The 13,728-nt window shown below is 28.1% G+C and overlaps 1 protein-coding gene across 1 annotated transcript in view; it reads right to left on the bottom strand.

Moving 5' to 3' along the window:
* LOC129976230 (uncharacterized) overlaps nucleotides 1–13,728 on the bottom strand; it is a 50,073-nt gene that overhangs the window by 1,638 nt on the left and 34,707 nt on the right. The window contains exons 12-18 of the mRNA XM_056089702.1: nucleotides 12,529–12,642; nucleotides 11,916–12,020; nucleotides 10,419–10,589; nucleotides 8,008–8,074; nucleotides 6,303–6,466; nucleotides 3,713–3,916; nucleotides 1,534–1,784 (exon numbers count right to left, since the gene is read on the bottom strand). Of these exons, the coding sequence (XP_055945677.1) occupies nucleotides 1,534–1,784; nucleotides 3,713–3,916; nucleotides 6,303–6,466; nucleotides 8,008–8,074; nucleotides 10,419–10,589; nucleotides 11,916–12,020; nucleotides 12,529–12,642 (1,076 nt within the window). The remainder of the gene's footprint in view (nucleotides 1–1,533; nucleotides 1,785–3,712; nucleotides 3,917–6,302; nucleotides 6,467–8,007; nucleotides 8,075–10,418; nucleotides 10,590–11,915; nucleotides 12,021–12,528; nucleotides 12,643–13,728) is intronic.

Below are 13,728 nucleotides of genomic sequence, written 5' to 3'. Positions count from 1 at the left end.
TAAGTGAATTCTTGTTACAAACATGTAACGCCTAATGGTATATAGAGATGTTGATGCATTCATATCTCAAACAATATAAATAACCTTATAAAATGTTTCATTATGAAGACAGAACATGTATTTTTTTTTAATTTATTCAAATTCTGCATCAAGCAAGAGAAAATACTCCAAATATTTAGGCTATTAAATATGGTTACAGCGTTATCTTTCAAGCATGAAGGAAATCCTTCGAAGTCGTATATATTTGACGTTAACCTTAAAAAAAATTAACCTTCATAAAAATTTTTTAATTTATTGTAATGAATTCATTAGCATGAGAGAATTAATTATAATTTTTTAAAAATTTACTATTAAGGAATTCGTAAATCATTAATAATAACCTGCAACTATTTTTTAAAGCAAACAATAGTACCGGATCTTGCTAATTTAAGTGATTAAATTTAGTATGTAGTTGCACCATGTATTAATTCTGCCGACTGTAAATCAATAAAATATTATAAAATTTATTTTTAAATACTCAACGTACATCAGAGCATGAGATGACATTCAAATAAAACGAACTATATGATGATGTTAAACATTTTTACGAATTATTTTGTCCACAAAAGATTTTGTACTGGATTTTTCAAAATTCGTAGCATAGAATTAATGGCTTTTAGAATAAACAATTTTAATAGAACTGAAAGGGGATTATGTTACTACTTTAAGCATTAAATCACAAACAAAAGAAATAGATAATAAAGAAAACTTAAATTGTTTACCTACAACATCATTGAAAAATTCTTTTCCTCTGCAATTTTAACAGTAATGAAACTGGGTGGAAATAGAGGATTTACCAATAGCAGTAATGTATGTATGAATACTGAAGGAAGGATTGGTGTATAATTGTACAATGTACACCGCTTAAAAATTTAGCCAATGAATATCAATTGCAGCTATACGCTTGTAAGAAGCTCTTCATACATTTAAAGTTGTAAGGCAATTACTCCATCAATATGCTATGGATATGTTGTTATTATGACAGTAATTTCGAAAGGACACTTCATATCTTTATAATTTAAATTCACCCCATCAAAGCAGCCAAGATAGACAGCAAACAAAACAAGTGATATAATTTCAAAACTTTGATTTTAGAGATGTCTCAAACTAGGAAATTCGCCAAAATCTCGATTTGGGTCTTTTTTATGGCAATTACAATACACTTTCGCCTTGTATAGTTTTTATGCAAGAAGATAAAAATGCTGTAAAATCATTTTTCAACGATGTTGTAAGTCAGCAATTCATGTTTCTTCTCATATCTGCTCCATATGTTTATGCTTCACCTCCCTCTATTGTCATTTGCAAACATACTTTGCCACACGAAATGAAATGGATTTTTTTTAATGAACACTACCATCTCTTGAAATTTTCCCCATGAATTCTGAAATTCTACATGTTATATAGAATAAATTCAAAAAAGTATTTTTAATTTTAAAAAATTAAAAAAACTTAATTAACAAAAGATTTATTCTTTTCGAAATAAAAGAAAAGCACTCATTGCTTAAACTTTCGAGTATCTGCACAGGTCTGCATTTCACATATAGAACGCTCATTTGATAATGGCTCTTTCAGAGACCAGGCAATGTTGCTGTGAGTTTCAGATTCCAAAGTAAGAACGCCTCCAGAGCTATTCATGCTGAAATTGGTATGCCTTTCCCAGTCCACGAAAGTCACTGATTCATCTAGAGTGCTTGACCATTTTATAATGTCCTCTTCTTGAAATAGGTTCATCCACCAAGAGGTTCCTTTAAAGGAAGAAACATAATTAATAATATTTCATTCATCGCATTATTTATTGTATCTTTTTGTGTTTTATCCTTTTATAAGTAATAGTTTTATGTAGCTACAGCTAAATGAATTTGAAATCACTTTAAATACTACAGAAAAAAAAGTCAGCGATTTTAAGCCGAGGGAGCGTCTCTTGTTTTTCAGTATCGCCATATAGGGCCAAGAGTACGTCTTAGCTACTCACGCGTCCCAACTCTTTTTATGGGACGGATTTCATTCAGGCAATTCATTCACTCATCCATATATAGTAATTCAGACCTGAATCAGAGAACGACCACCTCTGAACCAGTACTCCCGGTGGTATTGCTCTCGACATGGAGGACTTTGTGACTGCAATATATTTATATGTGCGCCAATCACCATACACACGGAGAGTCTTCGGCCAGCGGTGTTTGAACTCACAACCCAAAGGATGTGAATCCAACGCCCTACTAATCAGGTTATAATTGGTATTAAACTAAATGAATTGTGCAATCAAGTTAAAACTAGAGGCGAAATAAAAATAAGGATTTTGTTTCAAAATGTATGGCAAGAATCTATAAAATGCAAATAGATGAACTATTTGGAAAGATCAACATAAGAGATTTAATATTTTTTTTTTATTTCCATTCTCTCAAGTTTTTAAATGTTCATTAAATCAGACATTTTTAGCAAAGATAAGTGCTCCAGTGGTTAAGATTCGAACAATATCAAAGAGTATGAGCTTTTGAATAATTAATGTAAACAGCTGCCAACTGGATGGAAGTAGCATTGAAAACTACACTGAAATTCTATTTAAGATATCTGCCATCCTGATTGTTGTTTTAGTTTAGTTATATTAAAGTGCCGTTTTAAAGCAACACTAGGGCCATTTTGGGACGGTACTCGCAATTTTGTACCTCTGTTAGATGGCGAGGACAACACCTGAGCTGGCACCCCCTCTCCAAACTTCCACATCACACCAGCGGGAGAGCGTTTGGCCCCGACGGATTTAACGTGTACCAGACGACGGTTCTTTGGTTACACGACGGTTCTTTGGTTGAATCGGGTGTCGAATCTGAAACCTTCCGATTCCGAAATCAAGAACTTACCACCAAGCCACTGCAGTCCTTCCTGACTGTTGTTAAAAGTCTTAATTAAAGAATTTGGGAGATGGTTTCCCAACATTATTTGTGGACATCATTTTATTTTTTTCGTTTTTCTTTTATTTTTTCGCACAAGTTTTTTTAATTATAATTATTATTTAGATACTGCAAATCTATACTTATTTCATTTATTTCCTCATGACCAATATTTTACCTAAATTCGTTTTCTTATCGCTGATATAAATAAGTTAGTTAAATAAAGCATAGATGATTGTTGATGACTAAAGTTGTTGGTATAGATGAGGATCTTTTGGCAGTTGAATAGGTCAAATTTAGCCTTTAGCCAAACAAAAAAATTTAATAAATACTTTGATTACATAAGAATGCTTAAAACCTATAATATTGTCATCAAATAAGCTAAGTTTAATCGTTATAGCAATATTTTTTTTCATTTCTTTGAGAAATAGGCAAAATCGCATCACTAATAATATGCACTAAGAAGGAATAGCGAGCACCATCCATTTCCTCACATTAAAAGGTGTTGCAGGAATCGAAATTAATTGTCAGAAACAATATGCAGTATGTAGACTATCAAATGTCTGCAGTATGTGGACCATCAATTGACAACATTCTCCTTCAAGGGAACTTTTAAACCGTTGAACTAAATCCATCACACTGGCAACGGATTACGTCAAGAAACGAAATCTTTATTCATTAACGAGTTTTGAATACCAGTGTATAAAAAGAGGGTAATGATTTTTTGTTTACCCACTATAATTATTATAAAATTATTAGATTCCAAACTTAACAAAACAAATTACCTTTTAAAACTGGTCTCAGCGTCCGCAGAAAAGTTTTGAACAAAGAGTAATCGTTCAAATTCCGAATGCTTTGGAGAAGCGTCGATTTGGTTGGAAACGCTTGGCAAGATTCTTTTGCCTCCTCCCATGTTTTCTTCTTGTGATCAACATAATAACAAGTATGTTTCTTTGTAAATTTGTGCCAAGATTTTGAAAACATGAATGCTGTAATTTGTAATTTGTATTATTAGAGAACATTGCAATAGGCATCTTGGACATTATGAATATTGTAATCTTTATGCTTTCTATAATTAGGATACAGTTTTAAAAACGTCATTACATACAATTAAAAAAACAAGAAAAGAAATTTTATATTATCGTATTGCGTCAAATTTTTTCTGAACAAGAAAATTTACAGTATTACGTGGATAACTGCCATATAAAAATTCTCATGTAATTGCTATAACAGAAATTAAAGCCTATTACTTTTTGCTTTGCAACGATGACTTCAATATAGAATCTGTTATACAAACATACTTTGTATTTTGTACATCATTCTACAAATAAAAAACCCTAGAAAAAGCATAATTCGCCTATTTTGTTACTTTTTTTCGTGCTAATTACAACTCATAAATACCATTACAAAAACATTCATTTCATTTATAACCAAACTGTTCTTATTTTTTTATATATTTAAGTGTTTAAATATGATGTACAAAATACAAAGTATGTTATAGAAACATACTTTGTATTTTGTACATCATTCTACACATAAAAAACCCTAGAAAAAGCATAATTCGCCTATTTTGTTACTTTTTTTCGTGCTAATTACAACTCATAAATACCATTACAAAAACATTCATTTCATTTATAACCAAACTGTTCTTATTTTTTTTATATATTTAAGTGTTTAAATATGATGTACAAAATACAAAGTATGTTATAGAAACATACTTTGTATTTTGTACATCATTCTACACATAAAAAACCCTAGAAAAAGCATAATTCGCCTATTTTGTTACTTTTTTTCGTGCTAATTACAACTCATAAATACCATTACAAAAACATTCATTTCATTTATAACCAAACTGTTCTTATTTTTTTATATATTTAAAGTGTTTAAATATGATGTACAAAATACAAAGTATGTTATAGAAACATACTTTGTATTTTGTACATCATTCTACACATAAAAAACCCTAGAAAAAGCATAATTCGCCTATTTTGTTACTTTTTTTCGTGCTAATTACAACTCATAAATACCATTACAAAAACATTCATTTCATTTATAACCAAACTGTTCTTATTTTTTTTATATATTTAAGTGTTTAAATATGATGTACAAAATACAAAGTATGTTATAGAAACATACTTTGTATTTTGTACATCATTCTACACATAAAAAACCCTAGAAAAAGCATAATTCGCCTATTTTGTTACTTTTTTTCGTGCTAATTACAACTCATAAATACCATTACAAAAACATTCATTTCATTTATAACCAAACTGTTCTTATTTTTTTTATATATTTAAATGTTTAAATATAAAATAAAAATATAAATATATTTTTCAGTTGAGGAATAACATAAAATTCTTTGATACAATTCAAAAGCCTCAAAATTAAGGGAAACAGTGTTTTCATAAATATTTCATGACTTTTTGAAAATCTAATTGCTAAACACCTCGATTGTTCTTACTATGTATAATGTAGAGCTGAAATATAAATTTTGATGGCTGGATTGACTATCCTCATCTTTCAAATAATATGAAGTTGATTAAAGATTACTTTTAGAATTCTAATAAAAATGTTAACTTATTTTTTTAACATTTACTTTAAAATGTTATAGGTAACTTTGTGAACATTAATCTTCTTAATGAATGTATTTGTTCCTTTTTAAAATTTACATAAAAATTAGATTTTTGTTACAAAACAATTAAGAAAACATTAAATTTTTTAATATTTTCATTGATCTCAATGCATGACAGGCTAAGGTTTGCATTTAGTTATTTTAATTCTTTTTGCTCTCTTTTCGAAACATAAAAACAATTAAGAGGGATTTCACAACTTACTATTTTTGTATTTATATCTCATAAACTCGACAATTCAAACTTTTTTTACAAACTGACCCTTCTTAAAAGTCACTGCTACAGACTTCAGTGATCTTGACACATTAAAAACAATAGAATCTTGAAATATATTTAGTAATATTTATTATTTAAAATATAATTTTCTATATAATTTGTAACTTCATAAGCCAGATAACAACCTCCGGAAAGGAGTGTACACTTCTATCTAGTGGCTTTGTTACTCGGCTATGAACCCTAACGTTGCGAGTTCGAACCTCAAACTTGCGCACATTTTACAATATTTTGTATAAATATAGGTTTTGCTTTCAAAATAAGTTTCTTTAATGAATTCTCTTATTCAATACTTTCGTTAATCCGACAGCCCTCTGTGTAGCATCTATCAAATTAATATGTCCACTGCAACATTGTTTTACAACTTTTCGCTAAAAAACAATGAATGTTTATCATAAAAGTTTTATTGTTTAAGGAGACAAAAGAGGATTATTATTACTGTAACGATTAAAAATAAGTATAATTTACTTACAAGTAAGCAGTGTGAATGGCTGATGAATACAAGAGAATGCAAGTCTTCTTGTAGGTTCACAGTCCACAATATTATACTGAAGAATTTTATTCATTCGATTAACAGCAATGCAATGGAAATTTGAATTGTTTTTATGCAAGCCACTGTAGTTCATAATCGGTGATCTGTATAACAAATATAACAAAGCAACTACAACAAATATATTATATCAGCACGTTATTCTTAAATTATTTATATAGTCACAAAATTAAAAAAAAATTAAATAAAATATTTTTATTTTTTTAATTATTTTAATAGATAATATTGTGATTCCAGATTTTAATATTCATTAAATACAACTCTATTAAGCAGTCAAAAGGTAAGGAATTAGAGGTAAAATTTTTATTTTATAGTATAAGGAATATTCAAAAAGCTACAATAGTGTAAGAGCAGCATTAAGTTTGTTGTTTAATCAAAACATAAATTTTGATGTATTCTATTACATTTCAAAAAGCGCAAAAACTTTTTGAAATTATATATGTTTATGTTACAAGATAAATGAACAATGAAACAATCAGTACATGGTTTTGATAACCAGATTGCAGGTCTATATCAAATTTCGTACTAAATCTGAACAGAAAAATGTTATTTAAATGTCAGAAATCCTATGATTTTATTGGCAAAATTTAGATCGGTAGAACATTTTAGCTTAATTTAATCTAATCTCTCTTTCTTTTCCGCTCATCAAGAGTTAATAAAATCTTTCACTAATATGGGAATAATACCAACTCAACATTGTAACAAGTTGGATGAATATAAAATTCAGCACATGATCTTTAAAAAATATTATAAATATTAATCAAATTATGAATCCACAAAGTAAAGTTGGAATATCTAAAATGTATATTCATTTATCTTCGTTGCATGATGAAACGAAGCACAAAACATGCCTTGTTACATGATTTGTACTTTGTTACAAGTATACAAAAAAATCAGATTCGTTAATAAGTTAACCCAAAATTACACTGCAATCATAATAACGCATTGATTATCTCATCATTCTGCAAGACAAAGACATCAATTTTTGTATAGACACCAAACCTCATGTTCCATAGTTACGATAATTTTAAAGAAACTCATTAAGCTGGCACATCTTCATTATGGTTACCACCTTTCCGACTGTAATGCAATGATTTTTTACAGATTTTGGCTGGAAAGCATTTCTTCATTTACCCTTCACAGTCCAAAACTTCGTTTCTTACAATTTGCATCTAAGTTTAAAATGTTATGGCTTATTTTCTGGCTATATGCAGATAATGTTACGAAATAAGCACTAACTACAGTAATTGTCATCACTGACGTCATCGTTCTTCTGTAAGGAGATACAAAACATGATCTTTCTGATGACAATTGTTTCAACTGGGATATCACTTACCTTTATATTTAATCTAAGGCATATAGTTCGGAGAACAGCAAAATGTTTTGATTCTTTGCTTTTTAAGTTTTTATAATAGATCAATAGAGCTTACTGTCTGAAAATTCTGAATATGTCTATGAGAAAATCAATGATAGGATGTTCCATCTGGGTTTTATTGATTCCATTATTGTGTTTCAGTAATTACTGTGGTATATTGCCGAAAAAAATATAAATTTAAATATAAAAAAATATAAATTAGATGTTTCTAATTCCCTATGCACGTGATTTACATGCAAATCTGTTGCTTACCTCGGTATACTTGTCCTTTCAGAGATCCAATACCTAAGTGGAAGTTCCGTGAAATTGAATATATTATCTGAAAAGTAATGTGCAAAATACAATATTATTTGTTAAACGAAACCAATATAAGAAAAATAATATAGAAAAAGAATGATATAAAAGCGAGGAGATTCCGAATATTGTTTAAAATTGTTTGAAAAAAAAATGGATTAAAATAAAAGGCATGAAATTATTTAAAATTAAAATCAATATGAGAATACTTCTATTCCTATATTCATCAGAATAAACTATATACATCAGAGGTATTTTTGTTTTAATTAAATGATTAAGAATTTAAAATAAAAAATGAATAATAGAATTTTATTAATTTCTTTACATATTTTTATTCAATCTAACTTGTTTCAGATTTGTAAAGATAGGATTCTGAAATCGATTTTTCACTTATTCCCTGATATTTTAATTTTAATTAATGTTTTATTTAATCTTAGAGCTTTGATATTTTTATTTATGTGTATCCAGATTTACTATTATTTTAATGTTATCAGACAAATTCTAATATTTTTTGAATTAAAATATCAATTAAACTATCAGTTCAATTTTGACTGCATATTAAATCACCTGATAATGCCTGAGAAAAACTGATAGCGAATACCAGGCTCCGCTTAGTAATGAGTTTGAGAAAAACTCATTTCTTGATTCCGTCATATTCATAATTATATATTATAAATTTGGAAAAGGTAAAAATAATTTTTAAAAATACCTTTTAAAAAAAAGAGGTTTTTACTGTTATTAAAATAATTATTCATGAAGCGATACAAGAAATAATAAGAATAGAGAACATAAAAAATATGATTGGTAAGGATTTTATTTTAATTCAATAAAACCTATGCCAGACTTTTTTAAATCCCTTGAAATTACTATTAAAATTTGCCTTAAAAACGTTAATAATGATTATTTTAATAATGATAAGTTAAACCATTAGTATAAAAATGAATATCTTAACAATAAAGGAATCATTATTAGTATTTTGGTAGTTAAAACTCCTTAATCTGACTATTAATTTGTAGAATAAGATTGAATTAATTTTCAAAATTTTTCACTATCTTCTGTACTCAATTTAACATCTATAAGAAGTAAAACAAATGCCAACCTTTGTGGTTTCTGCACAATTTTGCATTATTGGAAAAAAATTGGAGATTTATAAAGATTGTGAATTTAAATTCGTAAATTTACTAAATACAAATGGAAATAGACCTTTAATGAATATAAAGAAATTTGTATTTGGCTCATGTCTTATTAATTACTTTTTATTCATTTTTTTTCATTTATAAGTATTTTTATAATAGTCCCATTCTTTTCACTAACATCTTGATTTAAAACACACACTATAAATTGTAGAATTTCAACAGCACAAATTTTGTACAGTTTATAATCTATATATATCGGTTGTTTGTAAGTTTTTTTTTTCAATTTGTTGATTTGTTGTAGACGTCTCTCGCTTCTACATTCGAATATCTATTATGATTCCAATATGCCTTCTAGCATTCTTTTATAATATTGGAATTTAACACTCCATGAGTGTAAATTACAAATTACATTAACAAATCGAATTATTAGTTTAAAATTTAAATACACAGAAAATGTGAAATAAAAAAAAATGAACTGTGTTGATAAAAGTAATTACAAAAAAAGAACTCCAAAAACCAATGTTTAGATTAAATATTTCAGGTATTTCAGAATTTTGTAGTGATTGCATTCAATATCAGAGCTCACAGTGACAAAGAGTGTATATAAAAAACAATTATGTTAAAATTCAATGATCGAAACCTCTCAAACCCAATGGATAATAAGTCGCCAAGCATAGAAATCAAGATAACACTGGAGAGTTGGAATCCGTAGGCGAATTAAAGAAATACTAACTAATGGATTTTAATACCACATGAAACTTTTAATTATATCTTTTTTCAATGTGTGTGACAATTTTACTTAATTATGGTGCATAATGTGTTACTGAATATTTTTAAAATACTGCATCATGCATGTTTTCGGTTGTTTGCTAAATAAAGTAAATGGCAGCATATAAAATTATATTTAGAATTAAATTCATGCATGAAATACACACGATGCTAAATTTAACCACAATATATACCAACTTTAGAATATAATAAAGGTTAAAAAATAATTTTAATATTTCTATAAATAAAAGAATCATGACTACTAGATTAATTATAATGTCAAACTAAAAAGTTTTGTATTCTAATAATATTTCTAATATAGACTTAACAAATTTTGAGCATGAAAATAAATTCAAGAAATAATTAGGGCAAATAAGACGGTTAGTTAAATATTATTTTAATTTACAAAATAATTCAATAAAATAATTCTCTGTAAAATTTTTATCAAAATAATTTGATAAATACCTAATTCAGAAAGTAGTTTTGTTTTTCGTAATGATTCCAAATCCATTAAAAAACTGGATTTGTTATGGCATATTTCCTCTGCTTCATCAAAAGTTTTTCTGTCTTTGTAAATAACATAGCAAAGGTTTTGATCCAAAATTTTGAAACCATTAGGACATGTAGTTTCCATTTCTGTGAAAAGAAAATGATAATGCATAATTTATATACAAAGATTTTCTTGAAATATCAACTTATTAATATTTGATTGTATACATTATGTTATTTTAGATAAATCTTAATTTTTAAAGCTGTTTCTTTACAAAAACATGTAGTTTTTTTAAGCTCGATCGAAATAATCCTAGTGAATAAAATATTTCTCTAGGTCATTATGATCATATTCAAAAATATTCAAAATTTATCTATTTTATTCATGTTGATCTTCATTCGCAATGTTTTATTCTGCACGAAAATATAAACACATAGGCAACAAATTACAGTCGAAGCATACTCAGGTGCAGTGCTTGCAATAAAAAGCAACTTAAAAGCAACAAATCAGTTGTAAACAATATTAACAAATTATTACAGAGCTCTCAAACAGAACTCTGCAGAAGAGAGACTTTGTAAAACTATTCATGCCTTTTGAACGTTTATTATCCTCTACCTATCCAATTCCGATTCACTACTAACGCTATCCTCGACTCGACACTTAGCACTGATTCAGAACACAATTTGATTCAATACCAACTGATTACAGCTCTGTCTCAGCTTTTTTATAGTTTTCGTGACAGGGCGAAAAAGGTTCTAGAAAGATCTGCATAGCTGACGTTCTGGTGGAATTATCGTCAAGATTCCTGTAGATTCTATTTTGTCAACAATTCGTCAAGCTCGTCATCAAATAGTCTCCAAGGTCATGGGTCACTGATTCGCCATCCTTTCAGTATTCATCAGAGCTGTCTGCAAAACGGCCTTCTGACCAGAAGACTTACTGAGCTCGGAAGCAATACCGAAAACTCGAACAATATGAATCTTCTGTTTCATTCAGCTTTCAACTTATAATAAACATTGAATTTAATAACTTAGCATTTCAATGTTCAAAAGTGAGCCTGCAAAAGTATTTCTTTTTTCAAAAGTATTTCGTTAGGGGTTTTCCTACCAATGCTTTGGGCAGAATAAAGCAACGCTTTCGATTATCCCGCCTTGATTTTCACTATACACTTACCGTACGATCTTCGTAATGTCAGTGTCTTTTTTTCGCTATGGTTTGGTTTGATTAATCTTTACAAAATCGATATTTCTCAAACATATAACATTAAAGAAAACTCAGTATTCAAGGGGAAAAAAGAAAAGAAAAGACGACTTTGAAACTAGAAAATTTCGATTATGATGTTGACAGGAAGAATAATTTTATAGTTTTAAACCATAATAGGTCAATAAAATAAATAGAAAATTAATCTTTAGAAAATATTTGTCATATATTTAAGGGCATTGAAATTGCAGTTCATATAAAAGAGAACTGACCTTTAACAGCCGGCTGGTATTTTGTGCATTTTGAATAATCGAAAGGATGCCATTGAGCTCCATTGATAGCACTAGGCTTGCATTCTCTGGTAATCAGTCTCCAATCTGGAATAAAATAATCGTTTTTAGCAGAAGAAATTAACAGGAAAAACTTTTTTTAAGAAAAAGTTATTATTTTTATTTAAAAAAATGCTCATTGATTAAAGGTTCGAAAACAAAGTTGATACAAATTAAAAATAATATTGAAATTTAAACTTGTCTCTTACTTATGAAAGAAATAAGCCGTGGCATTTGCTCAAGCTCTCATATACAGTTTCAAATAAAACTATGTAAATATCTATTTCAATTTTAAATGGTTAATAAATGCAACTAATGGTAATATATAATATAATCATGCAGAACAAGTTCAATTTAAAAAATAAACAGTAGCTCTGCAGTTAAATATCTCTTGTTCAAATATATTGATTAATATATCAGAAATTTATAGTTTCTCAAAATTTCAATTCTATTGCAATAAAAACTGGGGGAAAATCTTATTATAAAATTCCATTCCTATGAATACGATATAATATAGATTAAATAAAAGTGTGTTATAAAAAGAATTAAATTTTACCATTGAGGCACATGGGTTCAGACATCGCAAACTTTGTATGATTCGTTTCTAACCAGACTAAAGTATCCTTGTATGAGGTTTCTGATGAAGAAACAGTCGTTTCGAAGCAAACATCTAAAAAATAAAACTATGAATATGAAGGGAATCGGAATTATAGTCTAGATTTAATTGATTACTTGATATTGCCATAAAATGGCAATGGAAAAAGTACTTCATATGGAATAAAATAAACATGCATCTTAAATAAATTATTTTTATTTTTTAACTAAAAAAAGAATGCATAACAAAAGATTTATTTTGTTACTTTACATTTGTAACTTTTTCATTTTAGAAATTCGGAGATTCTATATTTGATGCAGTATCCGACTTTTTTAGTATTTGGAATCTATATGCTTTTATTGATCTTAACTTCTAACGAACTTTAGAATTATAAATAATCCATATCAAAATAAGATTCTACCCTCCTTAATTCATTTAATCATTTCTAAGAGTAATATTTTATGCTTTATTAAAAAAAAAATATTTTTTCTCCTATTTTTAAGTTATAAGAGAATTCTTCTTCCCCCATGCCTAGCTAATTTTCTTATGTTACTTCATCCTTTAGAAAGCATGTCCTCCAAGTTAAAAATCATTTCATTAACACCTTGACTGTCATGAGAGGACCGGGTTACTGGTGACCGGCGGGCCCAAATCAATTACAATGTTAGAAATCCAACGCGGCAATCAATGTATTAATTGAAGCATGTATGAATGCTTAATAGTCATAGTATTTACAGAATATGAGATCGTCATGCACTCCGTACAGCTAAATTGATTCGCCAAATGCTTTTGTAAACAAAATGTATCTCTAAAAATATTTAAATTTAATTTAATTTTGTGAATTAAATTTCTTTTCACAAACTGCCCTATAAGAGTAATTTTGATCCATGGTCAAATTTCTAAAACAGCTCACTCCTTCCACACACACTCATATACCTGAAGGGAAATGTTTGACTATCGATTTCTGATGTAAGGCCAGGATCGCATACATTGCACATTTGCTGGCATTTTGATTTTTACTTGAAATCCTCTGATTAGACCTCAAGACATTACCATCATGCAGCCATGGCCCTACTATCAGCAAAAGCCAATAATTATTGTAAACTTACAATCAAAATCAGCCTGAATGTTTAAGTTGTTTCATTTTTCTTTATTTCCTAA

Source organism: Argiope bruennichi, chromosome 1, assembly GCF_947563725.1.
Source record: "Argiope bruennichi chromosome 1, qqArgBrue1.1, whole genome shotgun sequence".
Lineage (NCBI taxonomy): Eukaryota > Metazoa > Arthropoda > Arachnida > Araneae > Araneidae > Argiope > Argiope bruennichi.
The sequence above is the reverse complement of the archived record's forward strand: the minus strand, read 5'-3'. Positions and strand labels throughout refer to the sequence as shown.